General features: G+C 42.2%; 1 protein-coding gene across 2 annotated transcripts; it reads right to left on the reverse strand.

Annotated features, from left to right (window-relative positions):
- Positions 1-711: 711 nt before the first annotated feature.
- eya3 (EYA transcriptional coactivator and phosphatase 3) lies at positions 712-22,684 on the reverse strand. 2 transcript variants are annotated; one of them, XM_008285798.1, is made up of 18 exons: positions 22,594-22,684; positions 17,961-18,056; positions 16,863-16,912; positions 16,566-16,660; positions 16,372-16,458; positions 16,222-16,276; positions 14,446-14,555; positions 13,780-13,865; positions 12,017-12,191; positions 10,289-10,458; positions 9,308-9,391; positions 9,141-9,230; positions 8,041-8,099; positions 7,789-7,952; positions 7,279-7,393; positions 6,732-6,853; positions 6,543-6,643; positions 712-5,076 (listed from the first exon to the last, which is right to left on the reverse strand). In XM_008285798.1, the coding sequence occupies exons 2-18, from the start codon at positions 18,006-18,008 to the stop codon at positions 4,996-4,998; spliced, it is 1,692 nt and encodes a 563-aa protein (XP_008284020.1). In that variant the 5' UTR covers positions 18,009-18,056; positions 22,594-22,684; the 3' UTR covers positions 712-4,995. The 2 variants fall into 2 exon arrangements, with proteins under 2 accessions (XP_008284020.1, XP_008284022.1); XM_008285800.1 differs by having other exon boundaries at positions 17,961-18,059.
- Positions 22,685-22,828: the final 144 nt, after the last annotated feature.

Raw genomic sequence — 22,828 nt, forward strand, 5'->3', positions numbered from 1 at the left:
GCTGTCATCTCGCCCGTACTACTGCGTATGTACAGCAAGATGACAAACTTTATTTGAGTTGATAGATCGATGCTGAAAATGTTCTGGTTGAGGACACTCTGTCACCTTCACTCTGATATTATCTCAGCAGAATATAATGTCAAACTGGTACCATTCTTTTAAAAATGTGAATAAGGAATGATGATGTGAATAAGGAATGATGTGCCGCAGTATGAAGTGAACTGCTGCAGTTCTCCCGTAAACCCAAAACTAAACCTGAAGTTCGGTCGATAACCTCAAACCCTGCCTCAGCATTTCTCCGGCTGCACCGTGGCCGCTCTCTGTGATTCCACATTAGGGAAAAGCCGAAACAAAACATTAACGGGATGTGTTTTGTCTGTTTTCAGTCTCTGAAGCTACGCAGGAGGCTGCATCAGTCAGTTTTTATCAAATCAAACACGTTTGTGCTGCAAAAAAAAAAGAGAATTTTGCACTGAAGCCATGCAAGAATGGAAGATTTAACTGTTGATTTACCTCTTTTAGTGAAATATTACTTTTATGTGCTAGCTTTTAGATGCATTAGCAACCGGCAGCTTCCCTCGTTGTTCCTCCAGCATTTCAACATTCCTTCTCTGCTGCTGAATGTCAGATTTGTGCTGGATACGCTGCCACTCTTATGTTTCTGTATTTCTTTTTTTGTGTGCAATAACAAGCAATAAAGACAAACTGGAGTCTGAAACGGTTTAAAATGTATTTACATTGTATTGAGTGTACACAGGAGAACCTTACAGGACTGTGGAGGGAACATAGTGATTACTGGAATTAAATTAGCTTCGATTATTGTAACGATAAGTGTTTGGTTTACAGAATCACATCCGGGCGTCCGCGTGAGACTCAGACCGCCTCCGTGAAAATGAGATGAAAGTACATGAAACAAAAACTGAAAACTGACAGCATTTTAAACGACGACAGTATTTGGCATTGGAAAGAATACAAATAAGAAGAGGACACATCTACTGAAGCCCCTTAAACATTTCATGGTCATTTCCCATGAGATTTACTTCAAAACAGACATGCAGGTAAAGTAAAGAAACAAAACATTCAATAAGCTGAAAATATGCTGAGAAGGTCTAATTTCTCTCATTAGGTAGTAGAACACTGAGCGACCAGGAGGCAGCTTCGCTTAAAGCCGCGCTTCACGACTCGATCTGCGCTTAAAAAGAATACCATGTCTACGGATCGTGATTGTCTCGAAGCGACAAAATCAACGCGAGCTCCTTTTCTAAAGGAGGGGAAAAAAAACAAAAGGGACACTGATGTCGAGGATGAAAAATCGAGTTTTTCGAGGAGACCTTACAGTGCAGACAGAACAACTCAAACAAACGTCACACGTAGTAACAAAAAGAAAATCTTACCAGCAATTTAAGAACAAACAAAAACAAAGAAAAGCGTTATAAAAGTAAAATAACACTTTGGATAATACGACAACGCAGCGATATAGGTATCAAACAAAACAAAACGTACATGTTTCCCTTTGAGATTATGCATACGGATGATGGTTAAAGGCACAATATAAATATGCACAGTCACACACAAACTAATTACACAGAAATACACATTCGTAACGGTCAAGCTGCATGTGTGGAAATATCTTCTTCAGGCTCAGTATTGTTCAGTCGTAAAATCTCATTCAGACCAGGGAGGGTCGCCTCCCGCCGCTTCCGCCGCCGACAAACATCCCTCCGAATACAGTTAACGAGCAAAAGTAGAACTCTATTGCACAGTCATCGTCCTTGGTTTTGGTTTTTCTTTGTTCCTCCTCAACTCAGAAAGGCCGGGGGTCATCGTGTGGATCATTACTCAAAGGTTCGTCTGCAATCATTCTGATAATCGGTCATTTTTCAAGCAAAAACAGTAAAATGTAATTTGTTTAGACTGCTATTTGCTGTTTTTGTTCTCAGTCCTTTATGAAACTATTTGGGTTTTGGTCGACGTTTCAGCGTCACGTCTGTATTTTACAGACAAAATTAGCTCCAATTGACTAATATTTTCAAAATTAGGGCAGAAACGATCATTTTCTTGATGAATCATTTGGTACATAAAATATAACTTCCATTACGGCTGCAACTAACAAATATTTTTTCCTCAAAGCCAACGATTTGAGTCATTTTAAAAACCAAAAATACCCAATTTTTGCCTGTTTTTACTGTTATCTGTCGTTTTTCTTACTCCTTTATGAACATACTTTACATTTCGTAAATGTAAAGGCACCACTTGGTGCATTTTCCTTTATTTTTGGACGTTTTACAGGCGATTTTAGCTGCAGCTGATGATTATTTTCCACAATAATCAATTAGTTGTTTGGGCAAAATCTCACAAAATCGTGATAAATGTCACTCACTTTTTCCCAAATCCAAAGAATGAGTCATTTTGGCACTAAAGTACCAAACTGTAGTTTGTTTTCATTCCGGTTTTCAGTTTTTCTTCGTCCTTTATGAAAATACGTTGGATTAGGTCGATGTAAACATGCCACCTTGTGCATTTTTCACTATTTTCTTGCATTTTATAGATGAAATTAGCTGCAAAAGTTGTTTATTTTCCCCATTAATCCAATAGTTGTTTGGACCGTTTGGTTCATGACCTCCAACCAGAGCTCATACATAATAATTCTGGTTATTGATTATTGATTGATACTGACCATTATGGGTTAAGAAAGTAATTAAAACTGTGCAGCCTTCGCTCTAACTTTTTCAACCCAAAACGACATCTTCAACACGCGTGTTTCCACCGACCCAGACTCCCAGATTGTCCTTTTTTTTTTGCATTTTTGCTTGAAAAATGACGAAATAGTTTTTAGTTCTACCTACAGGAAAAAAACAACAACAATCGAGACGTCCATGTTTGTAAGTGAACTCTGACTTTCCAACAATAAACACTAAAGTCGGTGGCGCTCACGTTTCACCGCCTCCACTATCAAACACTGAACATTCAGAAAACACAGATCAGTTTGTTTTGTCAGCAGTCGTCCTGCTTTTCACACCAAACGACAAAAACCACCTCAAACGTCAGAAGCCCACTGTTCTACAGACAGACTGTGCCACTCGTCCTGACATGGAAGTTTCTCTCTTTGTGGGATTTCAAGGACACTTAGGACTGTGCTCTGAGGAGCCCGACGGTCAGGCCGCGGAAATATACAAAGATTGTCGTCGCACTGCTGTGAAAACCAGGAATCTCCAACGTGTCAGAACTGGTGAGAAACTGTTCTGCTTGTTTCAGGTGAAGAGCTGAAGACCGATCATGTCTGAGGCTGAAGACGTCCAGATGACAAAAAGAGCACTGAAGCCGACTCATAAACCTTCTAAACCCCAAAAAACATCTGAAAAAGGCTTTTATATTTGAAAAATGGCAAAATTACACCATTTATCAGACAATGTGGCTTCTAATCAAGTGCAGTTCTACCGAATCTAATGTTAAAATCCTCCGAACAGCAGCAACAGTTTGCGTTGACGAGATTCTGTAAAAAATGAAAAATTCTGTTCGACTCTGCGCAACCGTGAAGCCACGAGTGACTGAGCTACGACCGACAGCCACCTGACAAAAAATGTGAAACTTTTAGGTTGAACTGCAGGCTGTGTTTAAACAGAACAGATGGAAATAGAGACGAAGGTTAAATTGGAAAATATCTACGGTACCCAGAGGCACCGTTTGTAAAAAAAAAAAAAAAGCGAATAACTTTAGTTTCCACAGAGATGCAGGACTTTAAATTGAAGTGGAACATGAGCCAAAATGGAGTTAAGGTGGTTCATTCAACTCTGCTGAAGACACATTCAAACATTGCTCCATTTGCACAATTAAAGGCTTTGAGTTCATCTACAAGCTTTCGTAATCTGGAAGCTTCACAGCCTCAGTCCGAGAAGCACCGGATTCAGCTGCTGCTTAGTTTGTTTTTGTTTGTTTGGAGCTGAAAACAAGTGAAACTATGAGACCGGCATTTAACTTCCAGTGCGTGGAGTCAAAGCACAACGTTAAAGCCTCTTTCAGTCCTTCAGCTTCACCTCACATGGCGACTCGTGGTTTTCACCGGACTGCGACGTGACTTTTAAGAACCCGTGCACTGCTTTGCTAATAATACTTCGACTATCGGGGCAGAAAATTCCAAAGCAAAGTGCAACTCGTCTGAAAAAGCCCCAGTTGTTGCTGAGACAAATTCTGTGAATGGTTAGTGCATCTTTTTTTTTTCATCGTGGTGTCTTTTGAGGAAGGATGACTCACGACACTGCCTGCACATGCCCATGACTACGAATCACACCGACTGCACCGCCTGCTGACGGATGCTGTGGTCTGGTCAGGTCAGGAGGGGAGGTCACGACCAAGTCACGGTATTTCAAAACCCCATCTCGTACCTTTTGTTAACTGGCTACATGAGACGCAAACCAAAATTAAATAGAAGTGGGATTGTTTTGGTGCTTGATGACTGTTTGTGACTTTACGGTTTGGAAACCAGATTGCAAAAATGATGCTTTCAAGTCTTACGAATGCAAAAGAAACGCGAAGCTTCTACAGCCCCGAAAGAGAACGCTGATGCAGAGCAATAGAACCAGGAGGGATAAAGTTCGCCGCAGGGTGTTAACCTGAAGAGAAAATAAAATAAAGGCCATGGAGAAGGTAAAAAACAAAAAAAAAAAACTAAAGAAAGTTATCCCTTCTGTGTCCAAATCAGTGCCGTGGTGAGGTTAGCTGCCGTAGAGGAGGGAGCGCTGGGCGAGAGGAACCTTCATTCAGCCGACCAGCTCGATTCTCAGTCGGCTCTGACCCAAAGTCCACCTCAGAATGTCGCACAGTGAGAGCGGGTTGGTTTCTAACAGGTGAGTGTGTGTCGTCGGGGGTCGTGGAGGATTTTCTTCTTCTTCTTCTTTCACTTTCTCTCTCCACACAGTTTCACTCCACAAGTCACCGGCGAGACGTTTTTTTTTTTTTGTGTTTTTTTTTATCGTGCGACATTCGACAGCAGCTCCGTTACAAGAAGTCCAGTTCCAGCGCTTGGTGGAGGGACACGAGGTCGCCGTGGGTCGAGATCCGCCAGAAGGGCATGTTGTGCTGCACGGGGGAGGAGACACAACCACAGCCGGGTTAGACTCACAACAGGATGGATTGGTGCTCAATTAAATCACTGTGGTGAATGAAGGAATCAGAGAAGGATGCAGTGAGTCTGGAAGCAGGGATGACAGGAAGCAAAGAAAAGAAGCTGCGGTGTGAACTTTAATGCAGCCACAACTCCAGATCCTTAATATCGTATCTACAACTAGCCAGCAGTGACAGACTCAGGCTCCACGACGCCCATTTCCACACTTTCCCCTGATTTTATTTTATTTTTTTTAACTTATGATCATTATACACTTACATCTTGTAATCTTTTTTCAGGTCCAGACACCTTTTAAATTGACAAAACTAGAGTTAACTGGCCTTTCTGTTGCGTAGCAGGCAGCAGCTGATTGTCCAGACAGTTATTAATCCTCACTACAAGTCTGTTTGGGAAGAGCGTGCAGGACTCTGGACATGATGCCGTCTCTAGTGTTTGTACTGCTCACACCAATATTTATCTCTACCTGTAATTTGGATCAGCGGTCCCCAACCACCGAGCCGAGGACCGGTACCGGGCTGTGGGTCATTTGGTACCGGGCCACACAGAAAGAATAAAAACATTTTATTGGTTTATTTTATTTTCGTCGGCGTCTGCAGGGTGTTTTATTTTGAAAAATGACTAGCTCGTCTCCATTCACTTCCGCTTGTGCTTGTTTACGACACTGACTCTTTCAGTTTTCATGTCTGGCCGTTGAACGGCGCCATCAGTCTGCCGCTGCCGAAATGAATAAAAAAACAAACGTCTCTGGCGAGTTTAAATTTAGCAATAAGAAGTAACTTTATTTTTTTAATAACAATTTATTAATAAAGAACATGATTACGATTTGTTATGTGAGTAGTAGGAAACCGTCTTGCTTGAAACTGGTCCGTGGTGCGAAAAAGGTTGGAGACTGCTGATTTAGATGATTTTATATTGCATCTCTACAATCATATATAAGTGTGTCCGTTCTGTATCATGCATTTTACTGCTGCTTCTCCTTAGAGTACCTGTACTCTCTGCAGTGACAATAAAGTTGAATGTAATCTGAAAATCTAATCTACGTCAATAAAACTCCGGTGAACTTGCCCACACAACCTCTGACTCCATTTTTCTTCTCACCACAAGAAGTGTTTTGTTTTTTTGTTTGTTTTTAGGAAAAGCATGCTGGACATGATGCAGAGAAGTACAGAGCAGGAGGAAAACCCCAAAGCATCAGATTGAGACTATTTTGACAAATACTAATTTTAGTGGGCCCGGCCATTTTTGTGTTTCTTTTCCACTCAGTGTCCAGTCCATCCGGCTCCTCTGGATGATGTTTAGTTAAGCTGCGTGACTGCAAACAGCCAGCGACTGTGTTTGAACTCACAACTTTGTTTGACTTGCAGACAAACAACAACAGGAAAAAAAAAAAAAAGGAGGGCAGAGGTAAGTCAACATTTACCTGTTTTGCTGCAAACTCCTCATCTCTGCCGTCACCGATCACCACATACGTCACTTTTTTCCCGAAGCGAGAGACGATCCTCTCGAAGCAGCTCTCCTTCCCTGCATTGAAGGAAACCGACAGGGTAAATGTTAATAATCTGCACTGCATGTGTCTAGCACAAAAAGCACCGATTGTGGTCGTGCGTACCTATTTTTGTGGCACTGTAGATGTTCTCGATGGGGAAGACGTCTCCCAGACCGTAGAGCAGCACTTTGGCCAGAGCGGGAACCAGCTGAGTGGTGGTGACCAACACGTTCATACACTTCCCCCTGGTGGTGGGAGTCGGTAAGACACACGTTAATAGACAGGAAGAAACATGAAAACACAAAAGCTTCTTCAGTTTGTGCTGTTTAACTCAACTGTGGCTGATCCAACACCAATGTTATTGAATTGCCTCAGTATGAGCAGAAACTAAATATTAAATGGCTCAGATTGGATTGGAGGCCAAAAAACTTGATCAGGAGATCTAGTAACAAAACTCTGCTTGTAGTTACATGTATTCAAGGTGAGCTCAGCAGAAGGATGTAGAAACAGGAGGAGGCGGACTTTAAATAAAACTCTGAGCCTTGTTTAAATATCCGTGTAGACACGATGTAATACATATTCAGCCTCTGAGGTGCAGTAGAGCTTTTTATTCACTCTGCATGACAGGTTGAGCTCAAGAAACCACAAATAAGAAGTGTGTTGGTCGAACCTGGACTGGATGAGCAGCAGAGACTTGAGCGCTGTGCTGAGCCAGGCGTCCGTGACGTTCTCGATCTCAGACTGAAGCCTTAAGAGCAGCTCCCTCTTCATGGGACTCAACAGGCCTGAAAGACGAAGACATGCAGAAGCTTAGTACACAACCGCTATGCTGCTGACGTGTAAACGTACATGTCCTTCCACCGAAAAACATAATGCTGCTGCTAAATATACAAAATCCAATCACAGAATGTAGCGTAAACACACAATGTTCTGTTTATTTTGTCCCCAATGAGCTGCTTTGTTTGTTTAACCAGGAAAACATGTTAAATTCTGATCAGCCAGTTGTTTACTCATCTTCTCTTCTGGACGGTGGAACTAATCTTACTGTCGTTAAACGTGTTAGCATTAGCTAGCATTTAGCGTGTGAAAAAAAACAACAATGGAGGCGCATGTTTAGCAGCAGACTGTTTTTCTACTTCTTGTCAAAGTGCCAGAGTAGTTTCACATGATCCAGACTAACCCCCAACGTTCCTTTTGTAGTTGTTGTAGATCTCTTTTAGCCGGCGGTAGCGGAAGGCCAGTTTGCGCATCCACTCCACCCCTCCCTGGACTCCGGTGGTGGTGGCTCCTGAAGCTCCTCCACCGCTGGGACCGTTAAAGCCATCCGCCAGGAAGTTGTAGTTACTGAAGTAGGTTAAAAAAAAAAAACACCTGAGGTCAGTGGGATGATGCTGAAGGTGATTTAGGCGTTACAGGACAGCTTGTAACTCACCTCAGGTCCTGTCCGTTGTCATCAGAAGCTACATCCTCGACATGGACTTGATCGCACTCCTTGAAGGAAACAAAAAGCAGAAAATGGGAGGATTCTTCAGATTCTTTTACTTGTTTTGTAAGAAATAAACATGAAGTATTTATAAACCAAACATTCACTACAACATTCATACACAGTAAGTCTTTTAGAAACAGCTGGGAATGGCGTTTAGTGGTATACTGATACTAGCAAAGTACTGCAACACCCTGCCGTTAAAACCATACAGTTTATAAATACCTAGTTTATTAGTATTGGTGCTAAAAGAATGACACCATTAGGACAGAAGCAGTGTTTCTGTAGCTTTTCTCTGTGGATGGCCGGATCCATCCCCAAGATAGGGATTAAGACAATAAAGGTACTTCTTAACTTATCAGTATTGGCTTTACTTAAACCCAACCCTGTATTTACATCCACCATCACACAAGTACCATAAAACAGCTACGAATCCTAACTGATCCAGTTTGTGGTTGGAGGTCAATAACATCCACATTAGTCTCTGTCATGGTCCCGTTGCTGCTAAACTCCCATAATGCTCTCTGCTGCCAACATGACCTGCCTGTAGTCTGAGTGACGCCTCCTCTGGTCTCAACAGTATTAAAAACAGTGAGAGGCTCCACCTGGTGGAACAACCAGGTACTACAGCTGGTCTACGATACATTTTCTGACATTTGAAACCCGTATTTTCATCGTCTACGACTAATCTACATCAAAGAACAACCTGGATGCAGAAGTGCTTTTTTCTTCCTGAATGCATTTCAGAGCTGTTTAGTTGTCAAGCATTTACAGTCAATTGTTTTTATGAAGCTTAATCTAACTTAAAGTATGTAATATGTAGAAAAAAGGGCACTGGATTGAGATTTGGAATTTGCTGATAGTAAATATTACTTGGAAGACTTGGACTGAATCAAATCGGGGGGCAAAGACGTGCAAACATGTTTAGTATTACTGCAGATTTGCTGGTTTTGGATCAGTCCACTCTGTTTTCTAACTAATTCTATGTTTTTACCAGGTGCTGTGACCACAACTGAAAGCTGCTTCACGCGGCTGCAGTTCAAACGTACCTCCAGGTCATTGAAGAAAAGATGGGTGTCTGCCAGCTCGAAGATCAGCTCCTCCATCTGCAGGCCCAAATTCAGCACAGTGGCTGGATCCTGAACAAACACAGACCCACATTCAGTCTGTGGCACAACAAACTGCTCTGTGTGTTGCGTGTTCAGAGGAAACAAACCTTTCCAAACTTCTGTGCGTAAGAGCCGGTGAGCAGCGAGTGGAATATGATGATGGTTTCATCCAGATCCCACAGAAAAATGCGCTAAAACACAAAGATTAAAACATGATGTTAAAATTTGCACTGGAAAGCATATTTAACGCTCTTGTTAATAACAATTCAGTCTTATTAACCACTAAATCTTGCATCACTACGCTATAAACAAACAAACATAAACTGTGGAAAGCTGGCAGCAAAGGAGCCACAGAAAAGTACGGAAAAACAAAACAAAACAGTGGAATACTACAGCATCAACAAATAAAAAAAAAACAGGGACTGTTACTGATTTTATTACAAATAATCTGGGATTTAACAAAAATTAGAGTTTTTTTTTTAAAACTACTTTTCATCTATAATGTTCTATAATATTTTCTGATTTTAATAACAGCAATTATCTGTAATTTAATTAAATGTTTGGTTGATTTACATGCAGTAAAATGACGTAACTTTTCAACTAAACATTGCAAAACAACGAGTTACCGAATTTCCCCTCAGGGATTAATAAAGTACTTTTTATTCTAAAGTATGTCTATTTTATTCTACCAGTAAAAACACATTATTTACTATATTGACCAGGATTTTTACAGTGACCATGTAGATTAAAACCCTTTATTTCCTAAAGTTTTCTCGTCATTATCTGTAATAATGCAAATTAACAGCAAATTGTTAAAAAAAAATAGAAAATTATAGTAAAAAAAAAAAGACTTTAGCTTCGTCTCTACCTTTAAAAACGAGTGCAAAAATGAAATGTAAGATTGATCTTAATCGATAAATCAATATTAACGTTTCTTTTCCTAATTTGTGATATAATACAAACTGTGGCATAATAAACGGATCACAACAGTTTTACCTTTGGGGTAAAAGATGTGACGCATCAGTCAAAACAAGCTGACGAGGTTAATCGGTTTAGTTTTAACTTTAATGAACCCGCTGCCCGGTTACCTCCAGGTCGGTGTCAGCAGGTGGCGAGCTGTCGGACTTCTTGCCCTTTCCTTTGGCTTTTCCCACCGAGTTCCTGCGGCCGACGTCGTCCTGATCTCGAGCTCCGGCGGGCAGAGCGACGTTCGTGGGGAGAGCTGCACCTGCCGGGAGGTTCTCAGGCGGAGACGCATCTGAACACAAGACAGCGAGATGAGCACGCGATGAATTAAAACAAAATCATCTATTACACAGTATCGTCAAAGAGGGGATTACGGGAAGCTGTTTGACTAAAATTACATGATGTCAACCTCGTTGTTCTGATCAGAAAGTTGGAGATTTCTGTACTTTAGTTTTGATGGTCAGAGTAACAGCTGCAGATATTTAAAATGCTCTGATGAGTTGTCTGAATTGTTGTGCATTACTCATAAGAGGCTTCCCACTGGTGTTAGCAGAACCGGTACTCCTGCTGTGGTGGACAAGATGCTAAAAATATGTGGTAAAAAGAAAAAAAACTTTGTGAGGAACACCAGAGACTTGAGGTCCAGACTTACTAGAACTTTGTCCTCCGGCTGCTCTGACATGGAGGTAAAACGGCTGCTATGAGCTTTAACAGGTGCATCGTAGTATGTTTGAAAACCAAACCATCTTCGACTCGCTGTAGCCTCTAATTTCTTAATTTAAGCTAACAACTTTGACTTGGCAGCATTACGGTGCAAAAGATATCCACGTCTTCAGTCTGACCAGTTTAAACGAAACATATGATTCTACAACGGACAGCATGGAGGAGTCCCGCAGCAGAAGGTGCGACCACCACGAGTCCTGAGCTCCTCAAGTGCAGCAACATAAAGGTAACCTGGTCTTTCCTACAGAAATGTAGCCTGTTGCTCTGTATATATTTAAGGTGAATTCCTGACACTGTGTGTTTCCTACAAATGCGTGTAATACCCATCATGCCGCAGCTGTAGGGTTGCAGCTATCAGTTATTTTAATAATCAAGTATTCTACTGATTGTTCCGGTGATCAATCAAGTAATCAGATTTAAAAAATGTTATTAAATTATGTTAGCTTAATTTAATTGTGATACATGGTTTTCTCTGCAGGTTATTTTGCTCTCCCTGCCGCTCACCATCTTGCATCTGTTTTGCAATCTGCACTTGGCATGCACATTACAGCACCAAAAGCAGAAGTGAGCGGGCTGTGCAACAGAAACCACCGTCTGGGCGGAACACGGGCGGACATCCGCACTGCACATATAGTGTAATATATAGGGGATTAAATGGAGCCTGGAGGCAGAGAGTCTCGCCTCGAGGCATTTTAGCAATCGAATTACTCGAGGCATCGTTTCAGCTCTACACAGCTGTACATGCTAAAGGTGCAAATAGTATTTACTATAACTATATGCTATCCTTACAGTGCTTCTGTATCATCTAGCTGCTGTATCGAGGTAATTTTTAAGGTGAGGCATCAATAAAGTTTATCTGATAGCCTAAATACACACAAGAACCGTATTAAGTTCTGCAAGAAGCTTAAAAAAATAAAATAAAAAAATAAACTTTGATGCCATTTCTGCACTTTGTATGAATGTCATAAATAAGGTGTATTCATGGCGTTACTTCAGCCCAGACAGTAAATGCTGCAGAACAAAGCAGTGACAAATACAGATCAAAACTGATCACACAGTGGGTCCGAATCAGCATCAAGATGTGCAGACGAAAGACACGAGTCGGACATAAATCAGCTAAAACCCACCTCTGGGAGGCAGTCCAGCTGAAGCAGCCTCCTCTGACTTCACAGCTGAATATCCAGCGACGCCGACACCAGCGCTGTGCTCGTTGCTGCTGGGCAGACCAGGTACGTAGCTGGGAGGCAGAGCGTAGTACTGGGAGAACTGGCTCTGTCCCAGAGAGTTGTAGCTGCTGAACTCCTGCAGGAACACAAGATGTAACAGTTATTAACATGAGGAGGACGGTGGGAAAACACTGACAAACATTCTGGAGAAATAATTCCTCATCAACTGGATTCAGCAACTTCAGGTTCTGAGACGGAAATTTCAACAAACTAAACTGGAAAAGCAACGAGTTGCTGTGAAGGTAAAAGGCGTAAATACTGCACTTGGTATAAGCTGATATTTTAAAACACTTACATAAATTGGAAATGTTTCGGCAGGCACAGGTTACCTGATGTATTTGATGCATCACACTGTAACCTTCTGATCTCCTACCAAGATGTTACAGCACAACAGGATGTCATCTACTTTCCCACATTTATATGTATTTGTGGCACATTTAAACTTTTTGTCAGCATTAAATCACAGCATGAATTTTGAGTATTGGTTTTCTTTTGATCATTTTAACCCCACTGTTAGGTGCTCCCTCCCTCCTGTTTGTGTTTCTGCTCATTCTGTGTTAGTGGCCCCGTCTATCAAGAGTGGAGGAGTGGCGTTGGGTGCTGTCGCTCTCCGGCTGGTTGTTGCTGATCTCTGACTGCCTCGATCACACCGGCCGGCTGACTTCCTGTCAAACATCCACCGCCACGTCAGCACCTTCACCTCGTTTCATTTCAGGTGTTTGCTCTTCCTGGATTGGAGGATGGGGGTCTGGGTAGCGTTTACGGGTTTTTCTTTCCAGTGGTAGGACAGACTGTTTATCCTGACTTAGTCTAGAGGGGAAGGTACGGCCCACTGCGAGGCTGGTCTGGGTTTACGTCTACCAGCCTCCGGACGCTTGTTTTGTGTTGGTTAATTGTAAATAAGACTTGATTCATTTTACACTCTCCGGCGCAGCGTCCTGTGTTTCTGGCGACTTGCTCTGAGGTTTTAAAGCAACACCCATGAACCCCAGAATGACACCGTTTATCAGAGCCAGAAATGGTAAAAGCACAAAAATAACTGGAGCCGTTTCTACTTTTTGTGTTGTTTTGTTAGAAAAAAAATATCCTCAGCTTAAAAATCGTGAAATTTCATCCAAACGGCTTTATTCCACACATCACCTTCTAAAAAAAATTGCCAAAAATAAACAGTTGGCTTCAACTAAATTCTGTAAAAATTAAAATAAGTTCATTCTGCTTTGCACCACTGCGAAGCTTTCAGTCACATAGAAAAAAATGGGCAACTTTTTGGAAAAATGTTGGACGCTGATTGCAGTTTCTTCAATTTTTGTAAAGCAGCTCATTAAAAGAAATAAACCTTTCCTTTTGTTCAATTAATTAAACCTTCTAGAAGTGTTCTATGGCACAGAAAACATCTCTGAGTTCTCTCTCCTCCAGTTGTTCCGTTTCCACAGAGCTACAGGATTTTATGATGCAGTGAAAAATGAGCCGCAGTGAGAACGGGAGCAAATAAAAAACGCTGAAAACTGCTTATTTGGTGTTCAGGGGTTGAAGCTGCAATAATATAAATTTTTTCAAGGTTTCATTTATTCTGATGGTAAAGAAAAACCTCCCTTATCGTGCACTGATCAATAAGAAAAGACAAATCCAGAAGCTGTTGGTGTCACTGAGGAACACTGACACACCTGGTGGGCGACGGCCGTGGAGGCTGTGGTGACGGCTGTAGCTGAGGGGATGTTGGAGTACACGCTGGATGTTGTAAAGCTCGAGCCTGGAGACAGAAAAAAAACTCTTTACAACAGAGCCAAAGACAGAAGAAAAAAAGGTTTGTCTTCATGATGTCTGCAGTGACTAACAACAAGAGAAGGAAACAGAGCGGTGCCGCTGCAAGTTCTCCTGTGTCTTTGTGTTGTTCAGGTACTTGCAGACAGTGTGGCAGCGTTATCTGGTGAGGCAGAGTGCAGCTTGCCTTGGCTGGGGTATGAGTAGTGCAGCTGGCCTGGCTGGGTTGAGGTATATGCGGTGCTGAAGCTGAGAAACCCAGGCTGGCCACCAGAGGGCGCCTCAGGCAGCCCTGTCTCTGTTTTTATGCCTGGCCACATAGCACCTGAAGAGATGGAAAAGAGCAACGGGAAGCAGAGAATGAAAGAGGCAGCGAGAGAAGTGGGTCACTGAAGACGGGCCCAAGTTAAAGAAACCGGGTCCTCCAGTTAAGATGTGTGACGAAGCAGAGGTCAAAAGCAGTTTGATTCCACAGCGCCAAAGCACAGTAAGGCCTCAAAAAGCAAAGTAACGCAGGTGTGATGCTGGTTTTTAGTGAGCAGGCTGTTAGAGGAGGCTCGAGCACTAACCGAAGGGCGGGAGGCCGTAAGTCTGTCCGGTCTGAGGGAAGGCCGAGTACACGGTGGACTGAGCCAGAGGAGGGAAGGCAACCTGGCCGGTGTAGGACGTCACCGCTGGGCTGAAAGAGAGAGCCGAGGGTTAGAACCTGCAACAAGACTGGGTAAACGATATCAAACTACAGGCCTACTATCTAGCTTTGTTTTGTTTTTTTTACACTGAAGGTAACCATATGGACCCCAAAAGGTTGGAAAGACGTGTTATCATGTGAAAAATTGATAAAATGACACCATTCATCAGCCAGAAACTGTAAAAACAGACAGAGCCTTGTGAGAAAGTCAGAAAAAATGATCAAACCTAAACCTAAACTTCACCAAAATCACTTTATTTTACATCTCTTGTATGGATTTCTTCAGTGCAACTAAAAACGATTTGCTTCTTTGCACAACTGTGAAGTCATGAATCACTCTGCTACAACCAACCGTCCCACGGCACAAGTCTATGGACTATTCGGCTGAAGTACAGGCAGTGTTTTCACAGAGCAGATAAAAGACAAGCACAGAAACAAATCGGAAAACCAGCTGGATCAATGAAATAAAATCGTCAGTCAAAAAAATATATTCATCGGAGCACATTGCTAACAGGTGAATCGGTGGTTGGCAGTTGGCGTCCCGGTGGGGGCACCCCGGATCTTTCTGTGTGGAGTCTCCATGTTCTCCCCGTGCAGCGTGGGTTCTCTCCGGGTTCTCCGGCTTCCTCCCACAGTCCAGAAACATGTTGAGGTTAATTGGTGATTGTAAATTGTCCGTAGGTGTGAATGTGAGTGTGCTTGGTTGTCTGTCTCTAAGTGTAGCCCTGTGATAGACTGGTTACCTGTCCAGGTGAACCTGCCTTCACCCTGAGTCAGTTGGGATAGACTCCAGCCCCCCGAGTGAGGATTAAGGTGTATAGATAATGGATGGATGGTAGTGAGGGACTATGAGACTTAAAGCCTTTAAACCCCAACCAAGCAGCTTCTGTCTCATTTTTCACTACAACATGAAGTCCTACACCTCTATGGAAACAGAATGAAGAAGGAGAGAGAACTCAGAAATGTCGTGTGTGCAGTTTGACAGTTCCAATAACAAAAATCATAAAAAACAAAAAAATCTAAAGTTGAATATCTTTAATTATTTTACAAAAATGAAAAATCCCAGAATCGACATGTAGAACGTTCTTGAAAGTGTCGAGGTGTTACCGAAACTCAAACGAATGATGTGTCTCAACATGCTATAGATATTCTAAAATTCACATTTTTACAGCCTCTACAAACGAGGTGTTTTTCACTCGACTCTGCAGATATTTGTGGAATAGATCTGCTTCTCAATACAGCATTTTTTGTTTAAAGACATGCTGCATTGATCTCATTGATCCTGCTACTTTAACTTCCTCCGAGTCTCTTAATTAGTTTCTGTGCTCGTCTCGTCTCTGCTCTGTGTAAACACGACACACACACACAACAGTCCCTTAATATTCTGTCACGTGACTGTTGGAAGCAGCTGAGGCATGCGGGGCGACATCAGGGAGCACATCTGCTCAGTGCAAAAATATCCGATAGAACGGTACCACATACATGATTGGTTCGACAGCCATCGGAAAATTGAAAAACCTCTTTGTTTTTACAGCTCTAACATCTTTCAAACCAGCAGGCAGATCTCAGGGTTCAGAGGGTTAAATCTGCTCAACATCACAACATGATAACTGATACGATACATATCTGATACATATGAGGTCCATGCAGCACTTACTTGCTCCCCTGATAAACCTGTTGGCCGTATTCAGATGTGGCCGTTGTGTCGGCGGCTGTAAGAAAAAAAGAAAAGAAAAAGAAAACGCTGCTTCAGTTTTGGCCACAGAAGCAGCTTTCTGATTTCACTGACGGTATTATGTGTTCGTACCTGGATGTGCGTACGAGTTAATCGAGTCGTCACACGTCTGAGATGCTGCTCCTCTGTCCGGGTTCGACTGCTCGTGTTCACCTGCAACTACAGACCAAACGTCGACGTACATCGTGGCAGTATTTCTGGGCACTGTGAGCTTTTTTTTATAAGATAACATAACATTAACATTAATGATAACGTTTTCCTCTTACCTGGATCCAGCTGGGCAGTGGACAGAGCAGAATACGAGCTGTCCTGCTCCGATGACGCTAAAACAGCAGACGGGCTTCCATCGTCGCCCAGATTACTGAAAGAGCAACAAGAATTCACCGTCATTACAGAATTACTGCACTCAGGCTGCAGCCGTATAAGGAACAAGAAAGCCATATTTTGGAAAAACAAACACGATGGAGGAATTATTTTTTTGAGAATCTAATTAAAAGCCAAGTTTTTCCTCGATGCAGTTGCCCTCCGGATGATGTGAGCAGCAGTTTAAAAGATTAACCAACCTCTGCTCTTTCTTCAGTCCACCGTCGAGCTCAATCTTGGCCTTCTTTGCCTGCACATGGACAAGTTTATATGAATTTATGCTTCACGAATATTACATGCAACTTATTTTCTCTTAATATTGTAGCTAATAAAGTCACATGATAACAAAAAGACGGTTAAATGTGGTCAGAGTTCTACCATCGAGACAATTAAACTGTTGGTACGGACTCAAAACACAGACTGAATCTGCTCCTCACTACAAATAAAAACCATCAGTGCATCTACATCTACGGCCATAATTACATAATACACAGACTGTGCTGGGAACAGGTCAGACACAATCTGCAGTGCTGCAAAATTACTGTTTAATTACTTTTTTTTTTTCTCCTTTCTGCTCTACTTTCCAAATCAAAAAGCAGAAACAGATGGTGAATCATCAATACCAATATAACATCTTTTAATATTCTATTATTTATACTATTAAACTCATTTGGACATTACAGTTTACCACAACCACACATATTATCTTAAAGATGCTTTTTTTTTTTGAGAAACTACATATAATTATGTGCAAAATTGGCTATTTTGAGTTAACTGTCTTTATAGCTACTCAGTCACATCCTAAAACCCACCTAACTTTAGTTCCTCTAAAAGAAAAGTGAATGTGATACAAGTCAGATGCAGATTAGAAAGTTTTGCACAATCTGCAGTGCTGCAAACTTACAGCTAAACTACTTTTTTTTCCCCACTCTTTCTGCTTTACTTTCCAAATTACAAATCAAAAACAGATGGAAAATCATCAAAACCAATTGACCAGCCTTTTATATTTGATCTTTTCTAATATTTAACCAACGCCTTTGCCTCTTACACAACTAAACGTATTGTCTTAAAGATGCTTTGTAGGGAGTAAACTGTTTAGAATTATGTGCAAAAACAGCTGTTTTCAGTCAGTTGTTCACTCAACTCTAGTTCCTTAAAAAGAAAAGTGAATGACATGATATCTGCACCAACTTCACGAGCCAAAGCACACGTTTCTTTTCCAAATACAAAACAAAACATACATACGGTGCACCAGGAAACAATGCACAGTTTGGCTTCGGCGTTGTGTTTCCACTCACCGGCAGCTCCTGCGAGTCGTCCATCTCTGCAGCAGAGCGACCCGACATGTCTGCACGCTCAGCCTACTCTCTGCAGCCGGAGAGCCTGTCGGGACCCTGCTTCACACAAACACAGCAGCACAAACACACAGAGGCATGGAGTAAATGGCGGGAGTGGAGCCTTATGTAGCTTCCCGACGCGACGTCTCCCCTCCCTCTGTCCCCAAAAAAAGAATATCAATGAATCCCTCTCCTATCGCCGGCAGATCAGAGGAAGTGGGGCAACCTGCTCTGATCTCCAGCACGAGACCCTGCAGGTGAGGCACGTGCGGCGTTGACGTTACCCAGCGCCCCACCATTCTTTGTGTTCACCGCGGGATTAAGGCTGCGTGCCACCTTACATGTGACCTAACCTACATTCTGCGAAAACATACTCTCCAGAAGCTTTAGCTGCTCAGGTGCAAGCTGTCATATCAATAGATGCCCCAGGGGGATAAGATCTAATCTCGTTTTGTCCGCCGCTCACTTAGCTGGCCTTTTCGCCACAGCTGCAGAGACGGAACATTTATCTAACTGACATAACGTAGACACAGAAAGAGAAAATAGGTCAGACGGCAAATTTAAAACCTCCACCGATGTGCCAGCTAGTTGTTAATGGCGCACGTTCTGAATCAGAAGTGTGCCGCCTTGGCTGGCCGGGCCATTCGAGTATATGTGAGCTTATGCAAGATTTATGTCGGAAAAAGGATTAAACTTGACGAAAAAAATAGAAATTATATATTTCAGCCAAAGCGTGCATCACTTTAATTCACCGTATGATGCCAAAAGTCACTGCACTGACTCTCAGGCTGCAGTTTTTTCAATAATAATCATTTATCAAACCAGAAAAGTCGAGATCTTAAAAACTGTCGTCCCTCCAGCAGTGAGCGCGCCATGAAGCAAGTCCAATGAGTCGGCAGGTTTGTTGAGCCTAAACTTTTCTTCTCCTTTAACCTGTTAGATCACCATGGCAACTGATGCTGCTCTGGAGGAGGTTCTGTTCACAGTTTGGGATTTAACGTTTATCTGCAAACGTGTCGAGCTGTAATCTTATCGAAGGAAGTTGTGCGGTTACAGTGTCGCACACTGTGTGCATTGTGTTGCCACGGGAACCTACATGCATTCAGCTCAACGCATAAATACGTTTTTATGTTTGGTCCGGATTTGCTGCAAAGATCGTTTCACGCTGCCGTTACTGCAACAGACAGAACACAGATTAGAAAACTGACTAGTGTACAGGTATTTATCACAGAAAATGTCCAATCAATAACATTAATTTCACTTTGAGACCTAAATGCTGATGTTTTAAATTAATGAAGTTTAAAGTTTCAGAGCTCTAATGTGCAGACGTAAGTTAGAAACAAGCAGCTGAGTGGGAAAATAAAAATATTCTGTTTTCCACCAGCATCTCTGTCTCTCTAAATTTTTAGTGTCCTCATAGCTCTTCATTAGGATAACCTGTTCCTCTGAATGAAATAGGCGGCACGTGATTGGTCCATTTTGTGCAGAACTATGCAACAAGATGCAGAAAAAAAAATCATCAAAACCAGTCCGGCTGTGGCCTCATTGGGGGTCTTGTTTAATTGACAAAAAAAAACAAAATCTTTGTTAATGAGTTGTCCATCCATCCATCCATCCATTTTCTATACACCGCTCAATCCTCAGTAGGGTCGCGGGGGGGCTGGAGCCTATCCCAGCTGACTCAGGGCGAAGGCAGGGGACACCCTGGACAGGTCGCCAGTCCATCGCAGGTTAATGAGTTGTGTGATTCTCTAATAAGCTCCTTAAAGGTTTTCTCTAAAGACAGACGTAATGTGTCACTGATTAGAAGGAAGACAGACAATCTTCTAAGGCGGCTGCTGATTTTCAGAAGAGCTGCTTTATAACAACAGTTCAATTCTTAAAGGCGAAGGAAAAGAGCAAGGATGCCCAGTTCAACCAGACCCAGGCTGGAGGAGGAACAGTGACCTATTGCTGTAGTTAGATCAGTTCCCAGCACACTAACCTTCCCTCTTATTACCACTGTGCAGTAACACACAATTTATCACACGTTATATTACAGTTGTTTTCTTAGGAAAAGCACATTTTACAGTTATACTGTCTACTCATGTTTATATATTAGGACATAGTTTTCTACTCATGTTTATACTTTAAGGTCATATTTTTCCACTTCTGTTTATATTTTAGTTGTAAACTAAAAACTAAACTGTAAACAAGTTGCCCTCTGGGGATCAATAAAGTATTTCTGATTGGACAGACCTTTCTGTGTTGTTGTTAGAAACACGAGCAGCTCTTTTAGTCTGATTAGTGTTTGAATTACTGATGCAGCCTTAAGAGTTGATTCAAAACTCAACTCAACAAATGGGAACACATCACTGCAGTCCTGGCTGACTGAGTTCAATCTAAGATGCTCTTGATTACTTTTAAATAATCCCTACATGCTCCGGGTCTACGACTTTTAATCCCTCTTCCTGCACTTCAGCCGCTCAGACCACAAAACTGGCTGCTTTTAAAAGTCCCACAGTCCAGGCTTTTAGCAAAGAGGAACCTGGCTTTTAGTCTTTTAGTCTTTTAGTCCCGACATCGTGCAACAAGCTTCCTCTTACAGTCAGTCAGTGCATCAGTTCAACAAGCTGTTAAAAGCCTGTTAAAATGTATTTTCCAATGCTGTATTATGGCCTTTTTTTCATGTTTTACTGTTGCTCCTTTTCAGTAAAGCACCTTGGAGATCCACTATTCAAAGATGCTACAGAAATAAAAGCTTATCACCATTACTAATAATGTATTTGGGGTATCGGTTTATAGGATTTGATGCACCTGCACCTCGTCTCCTGGACTAGCTCATAGTTTAAACTGGCAACTCTGGTCAAGCTCACAAGTTTGTGGAGTTTAAAGATGATTCTAGCTGTAAATCACCAGTAATTAAGAGTAAAAAACCTTGATTACACGTACTGCTAATTTGACTAGTAAAACTGCTTTTTCTTTATCTTGTAACACGTCTTCATCCGACAACACCTTTTAAACTACATGTTGTCGTTTACTGTTATGCACTAAAACACTAAATCAAATATCTTGTACGTGAAAACTTACTCGGCAATAAAAACCTTTTAGATTCTGATGTGGGCTAAGCACAGAAAGAAAATAGGACGGCCTTAGTTTGCAGAGAGCAAAGCGTCTCACATTTTATGCTGAAAAAAACTAAAAATAGTGCAATTGTTAGGTTAGAATTGTAAGATTTCTGGGCTACAGGATCTCAACAACGTCTCTGCAGCAAATGATTGTGCATACATGTAGCCTTGGGACAGAAGTTTCACTCTGCAATTATTATTTTCTCTGTCAATGAATCTCTAAATTAATCATAACTGATTCGTTATTGATCTATAACATTTTAGAAAAAACTGAAAAATGCCCATCAGTGCTTCCCAAGATGACAAATGTCTTGTTTAGTTCACAACCCAAACATATAGAAGAAGACAGAAACCAGAAAAACAATCCTGTTTATGATGTCGAAAACAGAGAATATTAACTGACCAATCACTGCAGCTATAGTGGTGCATTCTGGGACTTTACAGGTGATTTTTGTCCCCTCTTACCATTGTTTGCTGGACTATTTAAACTGTTGTTCACAGGGATTTCAGATCATTACTATTGAAGACAAACCAGGTGGTTGTTAAAATGAGCTGCTCTGGTGTCTTTGTGGTGTGAAAACATTTTAGTCACAACTTCATACATTATTCTAACCGCAAATTATCATAAATAATACTAATTCCAAGACTCTCACCAGGATAATAAAGCCAAACATGAGCTAAGAAAGAAATGGGATGACCTCACTCTGCAGAGAGCACACTGTCACAGTTTAGATCCATTTTGCTCTGATATAACTTTAAAGAGCCTAAAATCTATTTATTTGTGGACTGGGTAAAAGCCCCCCAGTGTGTCAGGATCCTAAGGACGCCCCTGCTGCAGATGGACACCGCTGCAGGCGGGGACAGGCTGCATCAGCTCAAGGTAAAGGTCCTGTCTGTGTCATCTGCAAATAGCTAGCCGACTACCGTTAGGTTAGCTGCATTCAGCAAATACTCGAGCCGAGGACAGTTTGCTGTGAAGGTGACGCCAGGCATCAGACTACTTCCTGACAAGCAGTGGCTTCGGTTTCACTTTAAACCCAACGAGCCTGAAACATTATTCAAACACAACGTCGGAATCTTGACGGGAGCTACTAATTCACACTAAGTGGCAACTGAAAAGGACACAAATAAAGCGCACCGTACCAGCATTTAGACTCCACCGTGCAAGCTTCCAACAACAACGCTAGCTTCTCAAAGCTAGCTAGCGGTTCTGACTTCACCCAGCCTGACCAACTGTTTTAAAGGAGTCCCATCCGCTGTCGATTAGCGTGAGTTTGCAAGTCTGGAAGTAACAGTAGCTTAGCTGTACTTAGTTTGGCCCGGGCATGAAAGTTTTCCGCTCCAGAGATTAGTCGGGCCCAGCAGCCATCGGAGTGGGTACAGAAATGGCAGCGTGTGGAAGCATCTCCCTCCCGCTGCACCAAGCCGCGAACCCGAACACAGAACCAACACCCGGGCCACACAGAGGCGATCAGAAGCGGTCTTACCATTGAAGGAGTGAAGCAGAAGCGCTGTTATCGAGGCGTCTTCACACGAATCCACACTGACAAGCTTTGTCTGTTGTTAGGGAACACTATTTGGCAGGAAGTTGTCGTCGCGGGGCCTACCGCGCATGTGCGAACCGTCGATTCACAGAAAGCTGTTTGTTTGGCGCGATGGGAGGCGACAGGTGCGACAGGTGAGCGATAAAAACCGCAGGCATTTGTCACAAGAACAGGTGAA

This window comes from Stegastes partitus, unplaced genomic scaffold (assembly GCF_000690725.1).
Source record: "Stegastes partitus isolate 25-593 unplaced genomic scaffold, Stegastes_partitus-1.0.2 Scaffold417, whole genome shotgun sequence".
NCBI classification, from domain to species: Eukaryota; Metazoa; Chordata; class Actinopteri; family Pomacentridae; genus Stegastes; species Stegastes partitus.

Bases quoted from the DNA above. Each gene is read 5' to 3' on its own strand.
- eya3 (XM_008285798.1), bottom strand. From the start codon at position 18,008: ATGTCGGGTCGCTCTGCTGCAGAGATGGACGACTCGCAGGAGCTGCCG. The intron at 7,394-7,788 runs GTTAGTCTGGAT...TTCGTCTTTCAG, and splicing joins CTACAAAAGGAACGTTGGGG to GCCTGTTGAGTCCCATGAAG. The intron at 6,644-6,731 runs GTACGCACGACC...CCTTCAATGCAG, and splicing joins CTACAGTGCCACAAAAATAG to GGAAGGAGAGCTGCTTCGAG.